Raw genomic sequence first — 26,903 nt, forward strand, 5'->3', positions numbered from 1 at the left:
TCAAGAATTATACTAGGAGTCTTTTAGGAGAAATAGGCACTATTAGTCCCCCTCCCTATAACTTTCCCTTAGTTTGTCAACTACATCTTCATTAATATTGAACCTTAAGAACTATAGAAAATTAATTACAGATGTAACTAATCGGTAAAACACACACGTGTTTGTAGTTGTTTGCAACATTATTGTGTTATATTACAAACAATAAAAATAATAATACTTCAAGTTTTCTGCCAAAAAAAATCCCACTGTTTCTTGTCCCACCACCATTATACTCCCCCAACATCTCTCCCTCAGCTTGTCAGATGTGTGTTAACCGCAAACGTTTTCCAATACTGAGATATTGAACTTGTTCATCTGGAACTCTCAAAGACGTCTGTCACATATCAATGTTATTGGCAGTTGATAAAATCTCTTAACTGTGTTTGCTGAGTTCTGAGTTTTATTTAATACACGATTTAAAAAATGAAATGCTCACGCACATTCACAATTCATTATTTTATTTAACTTAGCTCATTTATTACAAATGTTATCTAATGTACTGCAAAGTATCAAAAGAGTATTCTATTGACGTAAACTTTTATATGAACACATACACAAATTTTTCAATACCTAAGAATAAATTGGATGATAGTGAATATAAATATTTCAAGTGGATTTTTTCTAATTTGTAATGAACATTCTATATGGGTATTACGGGTAACATTAATAGCATCTAGAAAGTCTGAAAATAAATAAATTAAAAAAAAAAACTGGGTACCGTCGTATGGGATTTTTATCAATGTCCAGAAGCGTCATATTATTACCCAAAAATTTCGAGAAATAGGAGTAAAAAGATTAATCAATACATCTATTTTTACAGCATAGAATAACTGTTAGAATTATAGTATCTACCCTAGTGTTTATGGATGTTGTTACTCCAAACATTATATGTCCATTTACAAGTTGAATCAAAGAGTCTGAAAACAGATCTACTCTACCTTCTTCCAAGGTGTCGTGACTAAGATATAGAGTTACTGTTACTCTTCATTGGATTTCGACAAGAAGTGGACAATACCTTCTTACCCACCCTAAAAATCACTCCATAAGAAAGCTTAAAAGTCATTGTTACCAATAAATGTAATAAAGGGTTTCATCAGTATCTAGTTCCTAGTGAAAATGTAGTATGAACTATATAATTATGTAGCACAAGATATATCTAGCTACGTACTGCAATAACTCGCAGAAATCTGATTATTATTTTAAGATCCATTTAGCTTTGTAGCGTAATAGCTGTCTAGGATTATATTACATTAACTATCTAGTTATGTAGCAAACAAATGTTTAGGCCTTTAGCCTAATATATGTCTACATTTGTAGCATGATAACTCTCTAACTTTATAACACAATAGCTGTCTGGCATTGTAGCGCAATAGCTGTCTATTATTTGGCACAATTGCTGTCTATATTTGTGGCATAATGTTATGGCAACTCTTCAGTTATTTTTCCCAGCATCTGTACGTGTACGTAGTACTACAGCTGTCTATGTTATGTAGCAAAATACTGTAACTGTACTGCTTTAGAGTAAAATAAGTACATAGCTGGGTAACATAGTTTTCTAGGTCGTTAGCAAAATAACTTTTAGTTATGTAGCACAGTAAATACCCAGCTATAAAGTACAGTAGCAAAACTTATCAATATGGACTACTTTTAGCGAGCAGGACGCACCAACGCGTCTACTGCTGACATTGTGACCTACTACATAATTACTCTATAGCCATGTAGTTGAAAACTTTAGGCTTGTAATAAACAGAAGCAATAATTTCATAGAGTTTAGCAACTTTTGTAGCAATCAGAATAAAGGAAATAGATTTTTACTAAAATATAAGCTAAATAGCTTAAAATTATGGACTTATAAATCAAACAAAGCTATAGTTTTATAAAATACATTACAATATTTCATTTATGTCATTATTTTGGGTTTAAAAATTATAAAATTACATTATTTTATATTATATTCTACTGTATTTTGAAAGCTAACCCAAAACCACGCTTCCTTTCTAACAAAGTATTATGCTCTTAAGACACAACAAAACCTTACAAATCTTCACTGTCTTCAGGGATAATTATCTGCTCGCGCGCCATCACTTCAAAACAAATACGCCTTAACCCTAGAAGAGAGAGTTAATCATAAATAATTGTTCAATTTACTATTATATTTCCAAACACTTCAATTCTGAGACAATACAAACACACTGACAACCGTTACACAAATTCAAAACAATTTCGTTTTTGGCTTTTGCATTTTTTAAAGATCATATGTAATCGTTTTATAGAATTAAATAAAAAAACCATATTGGTAAACTTGTATTTTATTTATATATTTGACGCGTGCAGTATAAACCTTAAACAACCACCGTTTTGAGTGATGCCAAAATTAAAAATTACTCGCGAAGCTGAAGAATTAAAATTTTTTCTTATTTTTTCCCCCACCCCCCCCCCCCCCCACCCCCCCCCCCCCCCACCCCCCCCCCCCCCCACCCCCCCCCCCCCCCACCCCCCCCCCCCCCCACCCCCCCCCCCCCACATGATTCTTACCACTAACACGTTTTTAAAGAGTTTTAAAAATCTTAGTTTGACTTTTTGACAGTATAGGAAGTCAAACATCACCACATGCATTTGTAAAAATCGATAGAACAAAATCTCATGGTTTAGAAGAATAAGGCCAAATATTTGAACTAAGTTCAATGAGTCTTCAGATCGACAAAACTTCAACAACACTAAAAGTTTACTTTGACACAACAATAATTAGGAAAACAACTTTTTTGTGGGATGGTTGACATCAATAATTACTTTGTCGCTCACTATTTTGCCAATAGTTATATTTACACCTTACATCGGTGGTATTGGAAATTTCTGTCTCTTAGCTATTGAGATTATTTGTAAATTTCCCGAGCCCTGTAGAGGGATTCTGTCAATTTTAATGGTACATTTAAAACAGCAGTAATATACTTTTACTAAGAATACATTCCCTCTTCAATTGTGTGTGTGAGTGTGTGTGTGTTTGATTATGTAGGGGTTTTATATATAGACTGTATTAAAACTAAAAAAATGAACTTAGTTAGTATTACATGAGTGGTTGTGAGTTAGTATGTGTGTGTGTGTGTGTGTGTTTCATGCGTGCGTGGATCTAGAGAATATTTTTTTTTAAGGCGAAGGGGGTTAGAAGGAGGGTAAAGAGAGTGTATAGGTTAATTAATTTTACCAGGAAACTGTACAAATCGGTCTTCTCTTTTAAGTATTTTCCTTCGAATTTTATTTTGATTCGAATTGCTAAATTAAGTTGAGACACACTCCACTTTATAGTAATTTGTTGGACAATTTAAATTTATTTTATATTCAGTGTAAGTAAAGTTAAATTTGTTTCACTTTAAAATATACACATTGTGTACTGATTCAACTCAGCCCTCACACACAGATTTAAACCATGTTAGGGCTCTCTCTTTATATGAGTAGTATAGATTTGTTTTCCAATGTAAGTTTTTATATCATTTACATAATGTATTTTGTATTGTTTATTGAGAGAAATAAAACCTTTCTAATTCTAATTCTAATTCACTCACTAGTGTCTAAAAAAGTGTAAATTTAAACATGCATTTAAACAATTCAGAACGATTCATCGATGGTTTCCAAAAACGTATGTTAGGAAGACGGCTGGAGCTAGAATAAAAGACGTAATTCAACCTCAATAAATAACATATAGAAAATCGATTTGATGTACTGTAATGCCATAAAATTTAAGAAGGAAAATGTGCCAAATCTGAAATTTCGGGGTTCGAATATAAAGTTTTAAAAAGCAAACATTTTACATATGACATAATTTTCTAGCCGTATTTGACAGAAAAAGTTTTGAAGTTTGTGTCCAAATATTTTTTTTAATGCTTGAAAATAGCAAACTTAAAATAATTGAAATCAGATTTTTACGTAAAGAGCCGACATTTTCAACAAAATAATAACAAAAACAGTGAATCTAACAGAATATTTACCTAGCATAAATACCCTATAAAATTGGGTTAAACATGAATAAAAGTGATGTATAGGAAATCAAAGAAACCAAAGTACATAATATATTTTGCAAGTTTACACAAAACTAGTTGCTGGGAGGGAGTATTAAGTTAAAAAATTTCTGCTCAAAACGAACAATAAAAATTGTCCCAAAAACAATGATTTTAAAAGCGTCTTTATTACAGATAATGGATAGCGCAAACCTCAAACATCGGGTATTCTACTTCACTCAATACATGATTGTCAATAACTGACAATTCACTGTCTCTTGTGTAGACCATAAAGAGTTGACGGTTTTCCTACATCAGCGGTGAAATGCTACTTCCCATAATCCATCTAGCACAGGATTACGCCTGTCAACATGTCACATAGAACGTTTATGTGATCAACACATGTCGATTGTCAACTTCGTATTACAAACGCAGCATATGCGGTTTGAGTTGTTGTATCATTAATTATCAATTAGTGTATTTTGGTTTCATAATCTATACCACAATAACACCATTTATAGTCCTACTGTTTCCATTTAATATTCAACATGAGGCACTATGAAAATAGTGAGATACTTGATGGTTGTAGTTGCCCATTAGGTAATGCGTCACGTTTTCATACTTATTTCAACTACACTGAAGTTGTCGCTACATTTTAGATTAATAACTTCTTGTTTTGTTAATGAAGTTAACAAATTTACTTTACAAAATTGCATTTCTAATTTATTTTAAAATGACGATATTTTAGTTGTAACGTTTCAAGTAAAATGAATAATTATTCTATATTATATACCGTAGCTATATATAATATTTACATATGGGGTTTAAAATGGAAAATAGAGATCAAAAGGGGAGAACAAACGGCCAAACATGAAATTTTGAAAACGTTCCGTATTTCGGTTTTGTACCATATCCTGATTCGAGGGCAACACAAAATACGATATTCTAAATAAAAGCTCCACATTTAATACAACGTAATGTTCCCAATATAACCAAACAGGAAGTTTGTCCCTAATGCATATTAAATTGATACATTCTAATCTGCTGATGTTGCAGTCTGGATAACTGTCAGAAAATCACCTTTTAACTGCCAGACCGATGATATTTCCATGCGCAAACCCATCGCTTTTAAAATATGGAAATTTATGCAGAATTTTCATCTAAACCATATCTTTACTATACCGTATATTTTTGACATTACATATTCATGATGTAAAAAACTTTTAATCAAAAAAGGGTAATTTTTTGGTTTTCCTTTGCTTTTTATACGAAGTAAACAAAGGTTTTTCTTTGACCATCTCACTAACAGCATAAATAATAATGGTATGTAATATGTTTGACATTTCAGCATAGATGAAATCTTTTAGATGGAAATGAAACGAATGTTTACCTTATTTTGTCCAATAATGTCCAGTACACAGTGTTGATACGGTTGACATGGCCGTAGATGTATTCAAACTCAGTAAATCATATAAGAGAACGCACTGCCTGTGGCGATGGCGGCAACAAATCACACTGGCATAGAATCATCAAGCGTGTTTGGCAAAGTTCACCAAGATAACATATTTGAGGTAATGGGGATGTAAGAAACATTTGCAATACACCCGCAGAATGTGAGCATTAGACGTCCTTTAGTTACAAGATGTATAAAAACAATTTAAACTTGATACCAATAACTTTTAAATAGTTTGAATGTAACTGTTGGGGTCAGTATAACTCATTTGACTTTGGATCTACTAAATTTGAAGTATGTTACACAATTACAGCCTGACTAAGCTAATTAAATTTAATATAAATAAAAACTCTGTAGGAAATAAGTAAGACTGGATTATTTATATGCAACGTCAGTTGAAATACGTTTCGTTTGCTTAATTCAATAAATGTTTTTTAATTAACCTCACTGTTTTTACCCGAAACTAAACCTGTTTTAATCATTTAATTACCGTACTTCTTAAAATAAAAGGTCTATCTATACAAGTTAATTCACAGTGAAAAAGCCAAATACGTATTATTTCACCCCCAAAACGACGTTTGGACCCTTGTGTCAGTCGGCTTGCTTTATGTTACATGCTCCAGTGCACAGTAACTCTGTGACGCTATCCTCCATTCCTTTTCCGTCCTTACAGTCCGGATTAGGAAACGGAGTCCGTACAATAATATAGCTTGAAAGTTACACTTATACTAGCACACTTATTTGAACATATTTAAAAATCGTATTACATTTTTATTTGAAAGATAGTTTTATATTTGATTACAAAATAACAAGTGTACCTTTAACGCCAATTACACTTTAAATGTATATTTGTCACGATTAAAATTGGTTTTATATCAGTAGAACAGGATTTAAGACCTGTTCCCTTTCCCGAAATTGCCATCGTTTAGTGATACAAAAAAACAGTAACCCTAGGTATCGAGATCTACAATCTGATCTCTTCTTCAATTAAATAATTAACCTAACTCATAATTACAAACTAAGTTAAAATAAACAAATCATACCAGAGCTTTGTGACATGCGTGAGTCAGGAAACACAATCACCATGTTGTGTGTTAACTTCACTAACTCTAGAACATGCGCTAAATACAAAAATAAAAATAATACTATAAGTATAAAAAACTTTATATCAGTGTTTTAGTAACAAGTGTTTACACACCACTATAAACTGATGTATGTGGTGGGATAATGAGGCTAAACGAGTTATGACGTAACTTTTTTCTCTTCTGTGAGTAACGAGTTTGTTAAAAAATGTATTAATTGTGGCTATTTTTCGTTGCAATTATGTTTATTCTTAAGACCAATGGAACCATATTCATTGGTGCTCAGCCAATTCTCCTATATTGACATGCACTGTCACTGAGCATCTCATGTATAATAAATATACATCATACAACAATTTAAATTCTAAATGTCTGCTAGCTTTCGAATATCGTGCTTATAGACAGATATACAGTAAATAAAAGGTTTCCAGCCCCTAGAGCGATAGGCTTCGTTAAAGCTCAGCCAATACCCTACTTTGTCTACAGAAAAGGTTTTTAATAAGGAAAGTGGAGTGGCGTAAAGTCTCAATTTAAACAGTTACTTCTCACTATGTCACTAGTGATATTTAATTTTTACTATTTATTCATGTTCGAAATAATAAATTCAGTAACCACTCAAATTAAACAACATATTATATTAATAAAATGAATTTATTAAGCATTTATTTGTACTTTTGCATTACTATGCATAATATATTACCCATCCAAATTAAACACGCGGGATAAAATATTTCTAGAGAGTACGGGAAATTTATGTACGGCCTGGTACAGTGTGATAAGGATGACTGAGAGTGTTCCTGAGTTTTGAAAAATGTGTCTTATCAAAGACTTGTAAACAAGTTAGACTTCTGAAGAAACTTGATATTTTACTGCAGGTAAGTTTGTAATGAATGTTTGAGAAGAATATTTATATAATTTTAGAATGATAAAATAAAATACGTCGGATGATAAATATAAAATTTATTTGTTGTAACTTTTGAACGTGATCCTACTTTTTGTAATAGCAATTAGAGAATGTATATTTTTTAAATTTTTACGGTAGATATTATTTTGCAAAAAATTACGTTCATTCAAGGAAAGATACTTATTTACGTAACGAGTGAGGGAAACACCATATTTAAAATGTTAACTTTAAAAAACTATTTTACTATACTTATGGGTCCACACATGATAAGTGAACAGTTAATTTTTTTATAATGATAAGATTACGATTGTCATTTTATAAAAAATAATTGTCATTAACAACAAATTTTTTATTTTCTTTGAGATGAAACATTTGGTTTCGAAAGACCTCGTCCAAAAAATAAAGTATATTTGAAAAGTATTGTTTTCTTAACATCTATTACTATTTAATTATTGAAGAGTTTAATAGTTCATATCATTTGTAACTCTTATAAAATTAATTAAATTTTAATTTAAACCATTAGTATTTTGTGTTTAATTTGAATTGCAGTCTTACCGTAAGATCTAATTAAATAACAACTCTATAATTTTAATATGTTAAGATTAAAACTTCAATAAGTTAAACATGTAGTTGTTTGCGGGTGTGTTTAATTAGAATTTTACGATAAGTTCTCAAGTGCAGATGATTTGTAATTCACATTTTTCGTAATAAAATTTATTTACGCTTTCAATTGCAATACAGTTTTATCTTAGTGAAATCATATCTCAATAAAATTTGTCGAGGTGATTGATTACGTTAAAACAATAGAGCAATCTGCACGAAAATAGGTCGATGGTGGTTGGTTCGACTAAATCCTCCTCCTTAAAACCACGCGTAAGAGTTTCCTAGTTTTTCATGAATATATAATTACTCATCCCTCTCATCATCTGATGTAAATTTCATCAGATTTTATAGTAAGGAAATATAGGTAAATTTGTTTTAATACTTTTGCTTTGTTATGTTCAGACTAAAGTACATTTTTGTGTTTTTTCTTCTCAATTTTTACTAAAAAAAATTTTTAATTTCATTTAGGTATATGTTAAAGTATACTACCCTCATTCGTGTGTTACTTTAGAATAGTATTAGCAGAAAATTTGGTAATTTTATGTTGGCGGGTGGCAACACTGCCTGTTTTTCGTTTATAATCTGCCTTTACAAATCTACCAGCTCCATAACCACAATCAGGCTACAGTTAATTTTTCATGTGGTTAACATGTTTTAGGTTCAGTAGATCTTTCTATTAGTGTGTTCCGTTATTATTAAAGTAAAGTTTAAGGTCATTTGTGAGAGTATGAAACCACTTTTTTACTTCCTTATTGGCTATTTATAGAATTTTTCAGGAAATGGGTAAAAAGGCGGACCTTTCACCAAGGAAATGTGCTGTGGCCAAGGTTCTTTTGGAAGAACAAACATTACACACAAACTGAAATAGCACACAGACTAAATATTTCACAGAAGTCAGTTAGTAGGATCAAGAAAAACATGGATATCATCATTGGTATTTATAAATCCAGCTGTATCGGAAAATGTGGCCGGAAGAAAGCGTTAAGTCCAAAACAAAAGGTTGAAAAACATGACACTAGTCATAGTAAAATAACCAGCAAGGTTCTTAGTGACCAGTTAAGAGATTATGACACAAATGTTTCGCCCAGGACCAATCAGAAGAACCTTGAATGGACAAGTTCTTCGAGCATGCAGGCCTACAAAAAACAAAAATAACACCGGCAAGGGCTAATAAGAGTGATTGGAATTGGGCCAAAGGCATTCAGTTCACTGATGATGATTGGAAACAAGGTACAGTGCCCTCAGGATTCAGTAGAGAGAACTGAATCCCTTTCACCCATTACAATCTCTTCTTAGTCATTGCTGATGTTATTTTTTATGTTTCTGTATGCCTGCATGCGCGAAGACCTTGTTTATGTCAAGGTTCTTCTGATGGTGCCATAATCTCTTAACTGGTCACTAAGAACCTTGCTGGTCATTTTTCTATTGACTAGTGTCATGTTTTTCAACTTTTCTGGCCATCCTTGGACTTAACGCTTTCTTCCGGCCACATTTTCCGATACAGCTGGATTAATTAAATACCACTGATATCCAGTGTTTTCTTGATCTACTAACTGACTTCTGTGAAATATTTAGTCTGTGTGCTATTTCAGTTTGTGTGTAAATGTTGTTTCTTCCAAAAGAAACCTTGGCTACAGCACATTTCCTTGGTGAAAGGTCCGCCTTATTACCCATTTCCTGATAATTTATAAATAGCCAATAAGGGAATTAAAAAAGTGGTTTCATACACTCACAAATGACCTTAAACTTACTTTAATAATAACGGAACACACTAATAGAAAGATCTACTGAACCTAAAACATGTTAACCACATGAAAAATTAACTGTAGCCTGATTGTGGTTATGGAGCTGGTAGATTTGTAAAGGCAGATTATAAACGAAAGGCAGTGTTGCCACCCGCCAACATAAAATTACCAAATTTGCTAATACTATTCTAAAGTAACACACGAATGAGGGTATATACTTTTTTACATATACAAAATGAAATTTAAAAAATTTTTTTAGTAAAAATTGAGAAAGAAAAATAATACAAAAATGTACTTTAGTCTTAATAATTTGGCCAGCACTGTATATAAGGAGACATTCAGTGAATATAACAACATAATAGCGGGTAGAGCTGGTAGTTATCAGTGATTTGGGACCACCACGTAAAATTGTATAGGACTATTTTTGTGCGTGTTCCATAGGATAACCTTTTTAGTTAACCAGAGCTACAAAATTAATTTTCACGATTGTATTTCTTTATGGATGATTTAGCATAATCAATGGAATCTATTTTATTGCCTTTTTACTGCAAAATAGTCAGTGATCTTGGTACTTATAAAATAATCTGGCTCTCTACTACCTCCCGGGCAGTTTCAAACAGTCTGACTTTAAAAGTTTCTAGCTTATATATCCAAAACAGTCACAGTACCATTTAATTGTAAATTTAGAATTCAATATTGTATCCGGTAGCTTTATTATGCTTTTCCTAGAAGATATATTTGCTTACTCAACAAAATATTTAATACTACAAAACGTATTCTAGCACTGTGCATTGTTACAAAAAAGTTAAAGTTATTGGTATATTCTTAAATAATTAAAGAAATAATCACATTTACAGAGGTTACTGAGTGTAATTATCAGATCATAATTATAAAATTCTTACTACAAATACTTCGGTACCTACTATAGTAAATCTACGTGCTAAAAAGTGTAAAGAATTATTTGACATCTTTACAGTTTGTTTGGAATTATATGATGTTAAAAAATATTCATGCGCTGAAATAGTGACATGAATCATATCAGCTGCATGCACAATTTCCAATATATGTGCCAGTTAGTTTTGAGAACATATCATCTGGATAAATAGATAGACGGACAAAAATGAAATTTTTTTAACTATGCAATTGATAGACTAAGCTTAGCTAAGCGAATAGCGTTTCCTTCTTGTGTATTTTTAAGAATGCGACTACTGACGTCAGTGTCAATGTAACCAAGAAACATTTGTGCCTTACGTTTATTCAGATGGTTACGTTACTCATGCTGTACAAGAGACTGTGATGTTTCTTTACAACTCTTTACTACCATAAAATCTATGAGTATTCAGATTTCGGCCAATTTACACTATTTTACGTTAATATATCTCTAAATATGAAAACTTTTCTTAAAGAAATAATAAAAAAATCATCACCTATACCAAGCTTTGGTAGAGAGTGTACTGTAACGTTGAATCATGGGGACTGTTAGGAGATACGTATATTCCATCGAATTACTAGACTTTTATTTTAGAAAACTACCCATTGATACTATCAGGGCAGTGACTGCTATCGTTAGAAAGTTTGTTTTAATTTTTCTAACGACTGTTAATATTTCCGACGATAATATTAATAGATAAATGATAGAGATTCCCTTTAATATTGTTTGAAATATAACCTTTTTAAAATTTAATTTTTTTTCTTAGGGCAAGAAGCTTTATAAATCCCACCTAGTCCTATAAGGACTTTTACAGGCGTCGGGATAAACAGACAGGATATTCTGTATGGGTAACGTTAGAGGTGAGATCCGTCTCTAATCGAGATCCGTGAGGAAAGGTTTGGGGCACTAGTTCTAAGTCATGTCTCCTCGAAAGAAAGGGAGGCCAGTCGTGAACCAGCCCCTCCAGTCAAAGCAGGCAGGAGGTTGCATGCCTTTATACCTAGGCTAGCAAGAACCAATAGTCATTTCCTGAAGTAGACATCAAATTACCCTTGCACCCCAGAATCTCGAACATTTGCGGTTAGTGAACTGCCGCTCCTGGACATCCATAAGGTTGCCCAGATTTAAGTGACACATTGGTTTTAGCTGTGCCCAGTGGTAGGTTCACGTGGAAGATATAAACCGGGCTGGGTTTTTAAAACTTCATAAATTCCTGAGCTCTCAATCCTGAAGATCCGGTTGAAACCATATCGAAAATAGCTGTCATGGTTAAAAATTTAGAATGGTTTCGGGTCATTGTGGAGAGCCATCCTCAGTCGATAACCGTCACATCAAAACTAGTAATAATGAATCACTCCGTTGTAAACAATTAGCAGTTTTTAATGTTCGTATGGGTTAATAATTATTTACATGCCAATGTCAACATATTTATTAATTTTTATTCGCTATTAATAATATAGGAAGAACATACAGTTCAGCCAGATTTTCGACAAAATTTATGATTCCAAGCCATTCAAGTATTTCTAGTCAAAAGTCTGCAACGGCTAAAGTAAAATTAAAGGGTTTTGTTTCGTGTGCTGTGATTCTTAAAGTTTTGGGAGAGTATAATATAAAACTATTAGTTTTTTTTTTTTTTATAAAAGATCTTTGTGGTTTGCTCCACGTCACTTTTCCTAAGTATTAAAAGTAAATTATTAACTGGCACTATATAAAAATAGTTTATTCAATTTTTGAATCCTTAGTTAGTTTAGTATAAAACAAGGTAGGGGCACTACAGAGCAGGCACCAAGTATTGTGGAACAGGTTTTGCTGCAAAACAAAGTCTACAGCTACTATTTTAAAATGTGTTATTATTTCACATCCTAAAATGTAACATGCGCTTACTTTATTAAAACAATTACCCTGGAAGTTTGTCTGTGTTATCATCAGTTCCCTAAACCCAATGCAGCAGTGTTCGCAAACGCACAGGCGAGTCCCTTAAATTGACATCTCACTTCATGGAACTGTTTTGCCTTTATAGAAATGTCTATAGGTCGGTTTGCTTTCGACATATCCTGCGGAAGGTTTCATAGACGGACGGAAATTAAATTCATACAGCCCCTCGAGTTGCATCCCTAACACTCAGTCAATGTTGTTTGATCTTCTGGTTCTGGGATCTTAGTTCAAGTATGTTTAGATACTTATAATAGCAATAGTTCAAATACATGACTTTCATGAAATATATATTGAGAGGTTAACGTAACATATATGAAATATTTTAGAGTATATTAAAATAGTCTATTTATTTTTAAAACTTCGGGATACATGCAAAGTATATCCTTTACAAAAGTTATGTACAACTAATATCTTATTATTTTATTAAAAATTTTATTAAAAGCTTTACTTAAAATATCAAGAACTGTCAATATTATTCACAGTATTGATTATAGCAGAAGTTGCCTGCAATGATGATGTTAATTCTGAATTATCCTGCGTGAAACTCTGCCCTGTGAATCCACAATTTCGATATATAACTCATAATATAGTTAATACAATGTCATCGTCTGTGTATGTTGTAACAAAACTTTTATCGATGAAATAAAAAAAACATTACATTTTGGAATGCACGTATTGTGAATTTGTTACAACCAATTTAATTTAACGAAAGAGTTATGTATATGCTATATTTTTCATTGATTCAGAATAGAATTGATTATGAAATTAATTTTTGGGGCAGTATATTCGATACTTATTTGAATGCAATATATATTCAACAAAATCATGCATTTAGGCTACTAAGTAACGAAAAAGACAGCCCATTCACGTCCCATTTTTTTTGAGTTAATTTTTGTATATAAAATTTCTAAAGATTTTCTTTTGAAAGAGTAGTAACATACCACACAAAATATAAAATAAAAGCAAAAATTAAGACTCGGGAATCAATTTACAGTTCCAAAACATAAACAATTAACATTTTTTTTATTGCTTATTTTTATTTCAATAATTTCTCATACACTAAGCGAATCACGGTTAGTAATAAAAAATATTGGCCGAAAAAGATTAAATAAAATCTCAATATTTCACTGTCTGAATGATGTAAAATAATTTTAATGTTAAATAATTTGAACTTCCAAACAGGCTAAGTGACGTGGAGGCCCTAAATTTTCTCTTCTGCTATTTACAAAAGTCAGTATATTTACAAGTTTTTGTAATGGTTAGATATGTAAGGGGACTGAAAGAAGTTAAGTATTAAGTTACTTTTAAAGTAATTTTTTTGAACGTTATTTTTTAAAATCTAAATATATGTTTAAGTTTTCATTTGGTGCATTTAGTCAGTCTTGGCAAGTGTGATTATATTGTGTATGATTCTTATTTATATACGTTTTTCATTTATTTTATGTATGTTTTTAAGGTAGAATGAAAAAAATAAATACATTTATTATTTATTATTAAAAGGTCCACGAATCCGACTGCAAGAGTGGATATACCGACTTTAATCGACCCCTTGGATACCAAATTAAAAGAACGAAATATGTTAAGACCATTTTACTACCTCATGAAATGAACTGGTGTGAAAGTCAAACAAAACAACAAGCTCTTAAGGAAAAACCTTTACTGACTAATTGCAAAACTATATTTACAATTTTTTTCTGTAAATCGAATATAGAAAGGATCTAATGACTCGGTTATATCATAACTCAACTAATTACGTTATATTTGATATGTTTATGGTTAAGAAACATAGCATAAAACATTTTAACGGAGCATAAAAAACTATTAAACTTTTTTTATCTGGACACATCTGTTGAAACAAAAAATATATGTATATTTCTAGGTTTTGTATAATGTCCATAGTAGTTATGTTTGGTATTTACAATTTAAGAGTTATTATAACGGAAAGACTACACTTTCTTTATTACATACACACACATATATATATATGTATGTGTATATATATATATATATATATATATATATATATCTATTGATCAAATGAATATATTATTTGTATAGGTTTTGTATAATATTTAGTTACGTTTGGTTACAGTAAGTCTTAGGTTCATTACTTAAAACACATTATTTTTGTATTTATACTCCCAGTGTAAAATAGTCAATAAACTGATCTGACTATAGAATTTCATCCCTTGACGTAAATTCAGAATATAGTCTCTTATTGCCTGAGAGACACTTCGTGAAGTCAGGTCGTTAAGGAAGGATTCAATCAGTGTGCCGGTAGAATTGCTCGTGAAATGACCTACCGTAAGCAGTGTCATTTTCTCTTTCATCAAGTAGAGGGATATTTCGTAATCCTCCCCCCTTGTCCCCATTTTAGATTTAACCCGTTGGGCGTGTTGCGTTTTAACTATTCTCGGTATGACCTTGGTATGTGTGAGTAACACTAAACAAAGTGCGGGTCTCTGCCTTTTTGTACTCCGTTAATGTCTATAGACAGATGGTACCCCTTAAATCACACGTGTCCCACCCTAATGCCAGTGACTGTTGTAGAGTGATAGAAGTATCGTTAATAACACTGTACGGGTCTACCCATTGACATAGTTCGATTCATAGATCTAAGCTAAATGTTCCATCTCGTTTATTGGTGTGAGGCAAGGATGACGTGAGCATTGGTGAGTTCGCATCGCTCCACGCAAAAACCTTTTCTACACTGATATTGCAGACCTCCTCCTAGCTATCTAACTATTTTGTTCTGTTAACTTTTATTGTTTTTCAAAAACCTTTAACTCTATTAACTTTAGAGTTAATAGAGTTAACAATCGATTTAACTCTTTCTATTTCGATTGTTTGTTCGTTCGTATTACATTAATCATGTTTTATGTATATATATATATATATATATATATATATATATATATATATATATATATATATATATATATTACTTTTATATACTCAGATGAATGAAATATTTTTAAGAAACCCAAAAAAAAAATTATAGAGTTTAAAAGTTGAGTTTAAAGGAACTTGAATTAATTTTAAATAGTTATGTATCGTAGTGACATTTTGTAAGCACGTTTGAGAGTTTACAAATTGTTGTTATGGATTTTAATATTTTTATGCTTATCTGGAAAGGAATTATATTTTTTGAATGTCCATTAAATCGTACAAAAGTGTACAGGAAGAACCAGACTATATTAAACTAAGTTAAAATACTATAGAATACTATCTGAGAATGAATGATGAGATTATATTAAAAAAAAAAAAAAAAAAAAAAAAAACAGTATATAGTTAGGTAGGTTTACATTTTTATGTGGTACAGATTACGGATTAGTAGACATGAACAAATTTCACATTTATTCATAAATATTAACATTTTGAGGCAGTAAATATTCTTTAGTACAAGTGTTCTGTTATGAAATGGTTTAATTCTAGAGTGAGTCAGGAGCAAAAACCGTGGCGAAAGAAGCAAGGTGCGGAATAACGCTTGTGTCACCACAGTTTAGAATTTATCTCACACATTGTCACCAGTTTTGGCTGCAACTGCAGACTTGGCTGAATAATTATCAGATGATTTACCACCAACAGTTCAGCTCCACACAAAGTTTGTTAGTTGCTAAAAAAACATGTGCATGCACTTCATTTCATGTGGTTTTACATTTTCTTGTAAACCTTAAGCTAACTCAAACTTTTCAAACTATTATGTTGATTATGTTACGTGTAAATAAATGCGTGTAGATAGTGTATAATACGCATAGGTTGTAAAATAAACATTTTGTGTCTAAACTTTATTATTCAAGGTGATTAATTTTAAAGTATACTGGGATTTTGAACATTTCCCACCATTACATCTGGCGACTATAACTTAGAATATTTAAGAAGTCTGAATATTAGAATGTTTTGAAAATTGCAATGTAGCCTACTTTTTCTTCACATGTCAAAGAACTTAAAATAATGGGAGGGAAGTTTCAAATCCTCGTAGAGTTCTCGTCTTGTAATATTAAACTATGGCAAATGCCCAAATTCCCATAAGTACCCTTTTATACCACGTTAACGGACTACTTAAACTACGCAAATGCATATTTTGTTTCATTACACAATTACTGGTCAAAAAACAACATATTTATACTTATTAGTAATCGAACACTTTAAGATAGCCACTTTTTAAGACTATATATAAACATGTTGTAACAAAACATATAAGCTATTTATAATTCGTCAGACACGGTTTTAATCTTTCTTGGTTTAAATTGATTACGCCCTTTAAATATTTAGAAACTTATGTTAGTCTATTTTATCAAGAACCAATTATTAAGTAAATGATAATTCGACCATGTAAAATACTTGAATATAGAAAAAAATCCTCTTTATCCTCTGAAAATTAATTATAAATGCCAAGTTATTGCCCTTATCATGCTACGAAACACATCAATACAATACTCAAATGTATGGGGAAAGGAAGACACTTTATGGATTTTGAAATGTTGCAGAGTAATATTTGTTAATCTCGGGAATGCTGCCTTCCTATGTCCTTCACAGCTTTATATTATATACAAGAAAATACTAATAAGGAATTGATCTAATTCTTCTAAGACCCTTTGTGCTCATTTATCATTAGTTGTGATTAATTAAGTCTGCAAAAAGTTCATTTGTATCGGTCTGTCCATCTCTATATAATGTATATCTGTGTGATTGTCGTTTTGTAAGTATGTCTGTATGTAAGTCTGTATATCTATTTCTGTATGACTGTCTGTACGATATCTGGAAAACGAAGATCAATTCACTTTAATAGGCTTTAAATTATACACGAGGCTTCATTTGCAAATGAAAATCACTTATTTCGATGCTGATAAAAGTCATTATGTGATATATGGCTGAGTTTTAGCGAGTATTTATGCATAGATCATATAGGTAACCATGATGATAACGAGAAAATATCGGAATGAATTAAATTGTAACAAAATCAAAACACTTATAAAAGATTCAAACATTAATATCCTAATAAAGGAATAATTATTATTTGTGTTATAAATTATTGTATTTGTATTACCACAAGTAGCCTAACTACCCCGACATATAGGATATAATTTTATAATGACCTTATGTGTATACTTTTATTTTTTACACTCGTAAATTAAGAACACCTTAATAAAATATATTTCAAAGTATAATGAACTTACATATTTTGAGAAAGTTATGTAGACTTAAATTTTGCATTAAAATTTATTTCTTCATGTACAAGCTTATTATGAATAAATTATAATGGATAATTTTGTGTCAACCTCTAAGCGTGCTAAGCTGGATACAATGATTAAACGGTCACAATGGGTTATAAAAATAAAAACCACGGTCGTAATAATAGACCGTGATCGGTGGTGATTTATATTACTAATATTATCTCTCCATCACACATGCAACGGTAGTAAAGTTAAATTGACTACAGGATAATTTATTCCGGCCTAAATACAGGTTTGGCGTTAATTAAATAATTCATCGTGGGCGAAGTTTTGAAACAAGTAGGAGTGGCAGGAATGTAACAGGTGTTTAGGTGAACAGCTGGGAGGGGGTCAACAATGGGAGGTGGGTGGAGAGCGTCGCGCCACGACGCCGCAGTCGGTCCGAGGCAGCGTCTGTGATCAGACATGGATTGCGGCGCCACCAACGCCACTGACGAGCTGACGGAGAGCGCCGCCGCCTTCTTGTTCAGGGACGGTTCGCGATTTTGGATACAGCAAGTCATACAGCCGGCGGTGGTCTTTGTGGGGGTCCTGGGGAATTTCGTGACCATCGTGGTGCTGACTCGCCGCCGTATGTCCTCGTCCACCAATACCTACCTTACGGCACTCGCTGTCACCGACCTCGTCTACCTCGTGTGCATGTACGCGCTGTCCTTCGAGAATCGGGCCGACCTCCAGACCGCCGACTACCTTTGGTACTGGCAGAATTGGAAGTACTTCGTGTGGATTGTCGACTGCACAAGTAGGCATTGGGTGGTTATTAGCTTTGGGTTTAATGGATAAGAGCTGTTGTCTGGGGTTAACAGTACGGTTGAAAGGTAATGCATTTGAAGCCAAAATGGAAATGTACGTTATTTCATTAAATGATTACTAAGATAAAAGTATGCAATTTAGATTGCCATGTAGTAAAGTTTTTAATGTCAAATGTTGAATATCAAAGAAATTTTGATCAATTTGATTTACCTCCACATTTAAAATAAAATCTTAGTGGTTAGAATTGAATACGACTCAACAATACAAAAACGTTACCACCCAACTTCTTTTTGTACAAAATCGTTTTTATTTATAGTGGTTACAAAACGATATAACAATTAAAAACAAATTAAATAGCTAAAAGCCATAACTGGGCATGTTTTTCGTCCATTTATTTATTTTTACGTATGTTCCTTATTGCTATTTCACTGTAGGAACCTTAAGTAATTAATGCATAACACACACTTTGAAAGCCTATTATTTTCCACACATCTTTTTTACTTTTATTCCTGACAAACCTTTCAAATATCTGCCTGACTTTCTCCATAAGACATTTTTTACTTACTACCAGGTCTCAAGAAAAAACTTTAGAATATAAACTACGCTTATTTACTACAAGGGCAGATAGGGTGTAATGATTAGCTTTTTTAAAGTAAACATTAACTTATTAACCAAAAGTCAATGAGCTTAATTGCAAAACATATAATATTGATTAATGTAAACTTTTATCATAATAATAATACTAATAAATGTGTCGAGAAAACGAACATTTTAAATTAGACGTAAAGTAGAACATACTTGTATGTTTACAGCATGGGGATGTTTGAGAAGGAAAATATGGAATCCATAATATATTCTAGATCGAGCATACAAAAAATATTTTATTGTTTTGACCTGAAATCCTGAAAAGGCAAATAAGTCGGAAACTATTACTGACACAATCTGTGAACAGCAATGGTTGCTTCAGGAGTAATAGTTGTTAATTTTATTGATGTTTACATTGACAAGGTACAAGTTTGATGGGCCCTTAATAGGAGTTATAGGAAGTAGGATTTCGGACATTATATCTTACCATCATTATATTTTACACCATTCATTCCACGACGTTTCGAGGATTGAAATCTATTTTTTTAATGATGTGCGGAATCAATTAATTAGTACTTAAATATTTAGTTGTACATAAAATTAGTAATAAAAATTGTCTTCCGCCTGACAAAGAGGAGAGATTTCAATTCTAGAAAAGTTGTGTTGTACATTTTGTAACACATTACATGACGATGGAAAATGTTCGAAATCTTATTACCCTTCAAACCTTCCACCGGCAATAACAAGCTCTAAACAAAGTATAGCAATTACATGCGAGGAAATTAGACTATGTATATTAAGTTAACCTAAATATGACGATAGGTCCCACTACTTCGTGAAAATATTCGAAAATAGTAAATATTTCCTTGTAATTCCTTATGTAAAAAACACTATATCTGACATTAAGTTAGTGCTTTCAGAAGTTATTGCAAAACTGGTCTTTAACATTCACTTGTGATTACAACGCATACACACGTAATGCCATCCTATGTCATCCATGTAGTCTATTTTGTTATTAAATATACACAGCTGGCAAAAGAAGAATAGTTCATATTTTGTTAAAAGAACAATAACCTGATCCTGTTCCATTCCTTTTTTGAAAAGTATTGCTCTTTTATATTCTTTGATATCTTTCTACCCAAGATAGTTCTTAGTGATGAAAACTAATTTAGGTTAAATTAATTAAGTTGTGACGGACAACCTATTATCAATGAGGCATAACTCGAGACGTAAAAATATCACTTATATAACTAGTTTAATCACAACCTTATTAGGCTATAAAAATGTATCTCTAAAAATTCCCGATGGACAATCTTACCTAATGATTATGTTGACCCAGGCGTTTATAAAAAACACGTTTTCCACTTCGAATAGGTTGTTTGAAACTGATTGACCTACTACGCAACAAAGCCAGTGATCGTTGTCCTTTTAAATAATATCACAGTTTTAAATAGAAACCTTATTCGCACTACTCAATTAAAATAATATCCTTAAATAATCTATATCTATTTAATCTATAAATATCAACAATATCGATCTTAAATAATCGATTTTCTTAAAATAAATTTAACCTTGCGAGGAATGCATAAATTTGCCTGTTTAGTGATGAGGTTACACAGCACTGACTCTAGATTACCAAACATGGATTGATAATCTAAAACAATAATGTTTTTTATTCTTTTAAATATAGCTCAATATATCATCTCCTTTTGTTTCTAAAGCTCATTTCATTATTGACATACAGAACGACAGAATGGAATATATATCAAAAATGTGTTTACATCCCCCGACAATCAAAATGTAAAGTCTGCCAACTAACGATAGACACCAATAACGCCAACTAATGCATTATCACACGATAAATTCTCATTCTTTTTCATTAAGTTAGATATTATAGATACATGTATATAATAAAATTGTCGGTAAGCAGGGAGTACAGTTCAACTTAAGAATACGCCTAAATCAAATCAAATTTCATCACAATAATTATAACACTGAATTTTCACCCAATTCCCATATGATTGTGTTAAGTTTTGTACATAATTTATTTATTCTACTATTTTTTCTTTTCCATTATGCTTACCCGTAATACCAATTAAAAATTATTCACTAAAATTCATGCAAAATCATTCAACTCTGTGTTTATCATAAGAAAACGAATGCGATCTCCCAAATCTATTGGTTAAGTTTGATTTCGAGATATCATGCGGACAGAGAGACAGATAGAAAACAAAGAAATCCACACGAGATATATGCTTCGCTAACTTTCATTCAATACACGTGTTTTTTTTATTGTTTGTATTTTATACATATTTGTGAAGATTATTTGTAAAATTCCTTTCATAAGTGACTGGTTGATGCTAGGTTTAGCTATTAAAACTAAATTTACATCTACTTAATTTTATTTTTTATCTAGGGATACTTCTATTAAATCATTTAAAATAAATACATATAGTTAAATAAATTTTTAAAATACCATAACATAATCATTTAATATATGCTGATAAACGAAATGATTGAAATAGTTAGAACTTTTTAAAACTAAAACATGCATTCGCAGATAAAAAATCCTTTATTTCGTTAAAAAGTTTGAAAATTAAAAAGTCACTATTGTGATATATTTGTATGTATGGCTTTTTTCTTAGGTAAGGTTTGTGGTCAAATTTCATCTGGATAAATATAAAAATATCAATTGGGTTAGTAAGTTTCAGAAATAAGCAGTTAATTTCCTTTTCTTAAGCAACTTATACATGTAAAGTTTGGGGATAAAATCAAAAGTTATGATTAATTTGTGTTACAAAATTATCGCTTTTTAACAAAAAATATGGCTTTGGAGAGGAAACTTTTCAATTTTAAAATGTAGAAATATAAAATCTTATATGTACATACCATATCAGCTGCCACGCATTCAAAAATGTACAGACGCAAATATTCTAAGAACAAACGTACGAAATCTACGATTATTCTCAATAAACAAGGTATTGGTGCGCCACCATTGTGTAAAAGGTTTAACTGAGGTTTATTTATTTATTTATTTATTTACATACGGTATACACCATTTCACATTTGTTATAGGTATTGAGAAAATACAAGAGGCTTGATATAAACAACTTACATAAATAGTTTACATGCATACATGCTAAAGCAAACAGAAGCAAAAAAATAAGCAAAACAAGTCCCAAATAACATCAACATCGTGAATAAAAAGAAAAATTACAACAGCAATATAGTTCATAAACAAGTGCAACATGAAGGTGGAACCGTAAAAAAGACTTAATTAAAGTACCGGTAGCGTATAAAATATAGAGTTACATATATACTACTGAGACATACATATGCATATGAACAAATACAATACGAAAGAAAAAAATAAAGATTAGCGTAGCCTATGTTCATTGATATATATAAAAAAAATCACAAGAAACCATTTCCATTTAGCAAAATATAAAACATGCTACAATACATGCAAATTTTGATGCTATTATAATAATATATGAACAAAAGTGTTAAGAAAATAGCAAGCAATATATAACATTCACAAGAAACCATCTTTATTCAGTGAAATATACAATATGCGACAATACATGCAGGGTTTGATGCCATTAAATATAAACAAAAGTGTTAACAAAAAAAAAACAAAAACAAAAAAACAGCAAGCAAAATATAACGTTCAGTGTCAGAGTTTCACATGTGGCCAGAGAGATATTTAGTGACCTCCCTCTTGAATGATGTGTCGGACATGCTGAACAAATCAATATGCGCAGGAAGACCATTTCCCAACCTGTGAATTCTCGGTATTGTACTGTTGTACGCATAGTTCGTAGCGAGGAATTCCCTCTCGAAAAGCTGCACAGATCTTGAAGATGGTCGGGGACAACGAAGATTGATCCTCTCTAAAAGTCTCGGGGAATCACAAGAAGAGGTTTCTTGAAAAATTAAAAATGTACAGTTCACTCCACACTACAGATGCCCTTCACATGGATAGACGAACAGCCAATCGCGCAAAAAAGAATTTTTTACATCCTTTAGCAGACTATGTAGAAACTGAGTAATCCTACTAACTGATAAGCTTCAATTCCACTTTTCCAAATTCCAATGCTAGCCATACATCGTTGTATAACCACTCTTGTATATGTAAATATTAAATATAAAATTAAATGTTGACAGATATATCTTTCCCATAACACATTCTCATTTCGTTTCTTAAGTTGGGTTTCACAAGAGGGTCATAAAAGTTTATGTGACTATAGTGTGTATTAAGTAGCAAATACGCTATAAAATAAAATTTTGTCTGTGATGTTTACCAGAGACTTTCCGCAATTTCGTTTCTTCTTTTATCAATGAATGAAACTTGCATGTGTTAAAGAAAACCTTCTACAACTATACTCAGTTTCTCTACAAATGTATTCTGCCATTTTTTTTCGTAACCTGCACGGTTACTCCTGAGACCAATGTAAAAATATTCGCTAACGCTCAGCTAAATCTTATAGGCTGACATTCACCATCATTAAACTCAGTGTTTTCTAAATAGAAATAAGGCGTCATACAAAATTTCAAGTCAATATCTCAGTTTATTTTCAAGATATCGTGCGGATATATACTGTATACGTATACACATACAGAGATACAGAAACGGAAGTTTTTCAGCTCCTTTAATGACAGGCTTAGCTAAAGCTCAGCCAATAGTACATATTTAGGTTACGTAACAAAACGTTATATTATATTATGCTTTTATAAGGAAGAACTCAAGACGCATAGTAGTTGAAATTTGGTGGTTTAACAACACATCCACGCAGTATTTATGAAATTTATGCATATGGCCTATGAAATAGAGAAATATTTAAAGACATTATGGGTAAGAAAATTCAACAGGCCGAGTGTCACTAATAATGCAGTGTTTTCCACGAAAATGTAAAATCTCTTATACGCAAACTAAAGAGCAATACAAAGTTGTGTGCATCAATAATATTTATGGCCTCGGGAATGAGATGAAAAATCTATCGTATTGATACACAGGGCCTTGTAAAATACTCAAAGGAAACTACTTTGCCTTAAAGAAGACCCTGCATAAAGTGGTTGGCAACTAAAGTGTTAAATTGCCAACATTTCTTGGACTTTAGTATAGAAGGAGCTATTCGAGGTATATTTTTTATAAATGTATCATTATAGTTAACTATAATGAACATGTAATATACAATCGCATATAATGCTCATATTGTGTACCCATTAGTGTTTTTGATACTTCAATTCAATTTCTTGAAATAAAAGAAAGTATAAAATAGTATTTTTTAAACTTCCAAAAATAACTGTTATACTTTCTTTGTTTGAACGTGGTTATTAAAGATGAATGATTTGAAAGGACAAAGGATAGTAAGTTTTAGAAATTTTTCATTTATTCATGTTACAAAATATAGTCTGATTCAAGATTCTAAATTCACTTCTCACTCTTCAAAATCACTCTTCTCCATATTTAAACTAATCTAATGCTTCAAGAACAGGTAAACTAAAAACTGTGTACTGCCACTCAAAGCTATATTAAGGTGGTATATGAATGGTACAAAAAGTCATAAAATCCGGACTTGAGAGGATGAACCCAAGCGATGTCACTGGAGCCAAGGTCACAAACAACACGTGACACCGAACTTGAGAAAGTTATATACTAACCGTAAAATGCATATGGCTCTTATCATAGACATCTAAGATACTGAAAGTAGGATGTAACATTCGTTTAAGAAAAATCATAAAAATAAAATAAAATAACTAAGGAATTTTAAACTATTACTTAAAAAGTGTTTTTAGTTAGGAGTTCCTTAACTTTAAATTTTTTTTGCAAAATATCTTGCTTTAAAAGCAAAAATCAAGCAGGTATTTTTAGAAATCCCTTTTACAAAGAAGAACGCAACAACTCTAAAAAGTATAAGTTTTAAAGAATGAGAAAACTAATGAAAAATAATTTACAATAGACTGCTTCAGGAATAATATGAGCTTCTATATTTAAAAGATAGTTTCATTTATATTTATTCATTGACAGAATTTGATAATAACCTACAGAGAAGAAATGTCTTTAATTACAAACAAGAACTGTACCTTCGTTTTATTTTGTGTTATGAAGCCAGTCATTGGTAGGATATAAATCTGTATCTCCCATCGTTAATTTATTTTAAAAATTAAATGATGAAATGTACAGGTTATTTTGTTGTTATTATAAGAATATTTGGTATGATTTATATCCAGATACTTTTAGCACTGAACTATTCCACTATACAACCAACAAAGTTGATAGCGAATACTTTATGAAATGCATATTATACGAAGTAATTCAGTTTATACTATAAATAAGTGTAAATATTTGTAATTTTATTCAGAAAAGAGACTAATTAGTAGCCAGTAACGGTTTCAAAACAAATTCACAGGTCGTAAAGCGTTAAAGCACTCAGTTTACTGCTTTCAAAACTTATTCATGTATAAGTAAGTTTCCACACCTTAATCGCGTAATCTGAAATTATCCAATTAAGGAAATGGACTTTCCAATCAATTTTGTTTCTTTTTCATTAACATTTTCTCGTTCTCTATTAAGATTATCTTTTATCCTCAATTGCTTTTTAATTCCTCACCATCGGCGCAGCAATAAAGTAATTATACTAATTGCTTTTGCTTCCTCGAGCTAATGCCTTTATAGAGAAAAACTATTTTGACGTTACGGAACTACACTAAAGGTGTTGGGTGCTTTTGTGTCTTGTATGTCTGTGACAACTCCTTTTTTTGAACTTGAAATAATTTTGTTTCTTTGATTTTTCAAAATACGTAAACATTACGAAATATTCGTATTTTTTACATTTACATTTATATAAATAGATGTCTGTTATTGTATTCTTATAGTATAAGTATGTAGAAACCGATTTTGTAGGATTCTCATACACGCTAGTTGATGTACTAATGTTTTTACTATGTATTTATATGTTCACTAACATACATAATATTTAATCCTAGGTGATTAATGATGTATAGATTGGTACTTTTGGACAGGGTTTATGAAGCTTCGTTCAGACAGAAATAAATTTACTAATTGTACAACCGTAAAAACTTAATAAAACTATATATATATGTTTATTTATTTTGATGTCAAAAGCGGTAACTAGCGAATACTGATAAAACTGAAACTCACTATAAACCTCTTCTTGTCTTGACTTAATTCATGAAACATTCATTAACCGTTTAAAAATTATACGTTTAATAAAACGATTTAATTGATTGGTGAGTTGTAAAATTATTCTCAATGAAATACAAACCATAAGAATATTATAACTTTCCCACTCTAAGAAATGAAAACGCCTAGTTCGTCCATCTCTAGACTCTAAATACTGCAAGGATAGTAAACGTTAGTTACGTCATAAGTTAGTCTACAGTTTCCAGGTCAAACTGCTCACATTTGAATATTACCTCGCCTTCATCCCGTGGCTTTTATAACTAGACCGTATCGAATGTGTCTAAACACGATACTTTCTTATAATTTTTTTACTACTCTTAATACTCTTTATTATTTTTATATAAAACACGCTGTTATTTAAATAAAATTCATTGAGAAAAACTTTTTTAGCCATAAAAACAGTCACTGAAAATCACACTGTCTTAGCAACTATTTAC

The 26,903-nt window shown here is 31.3% G+C and overlaps 2 protein-coding genes across 2 annotated transcripts in view; both read left to right on the forward strand.

The window, feature by feature from the left end:
* The window catches only part of LOC124363060 (FMRFamide receptor-like), a 573,595-nt gene that overhangs the window by 278,484 nt on the left and 268,208 nt on the right, over positions 1-26,903 (forward strand). The gene's annotated exons all lie outside the window — the stretch shown is intronic.
* Positions 18,310-26,903, forward strand: part of LOC124363059 (FMRFamide receptor-like) — a 488,228-nt gene continuing 479,634 nt past the window's right edge. Inside the window, exon 1 of the mRNA XM_046818138.1 lies at positions 18,310-18,663. Coding sequence (XP_046674094.1) covers positions 18,327-18,663 — 337 coding nt within the window. The 5' untranslated portion in view covers positions 18,310-18,326. The remainder of the gene's footprint in view (positions 18,664-26,903) is intronic.

The sequence above is a fragment of the Homalodisca vitripennis genome, chromosome 5 (genome assembly GCF_021130785.1).
Source record: "Homalodisca vitripennis isolate AUS2020 chromosome 5, UT_GWSS_2.1, whole genome shotgun sequence".
Lineage (NCBI taxonomy): Eukaryota > Metazoa > Arthropoda > Insecta > Hemiptera > Cicadellidae > Homalodisca > Homalodisca vitripennis.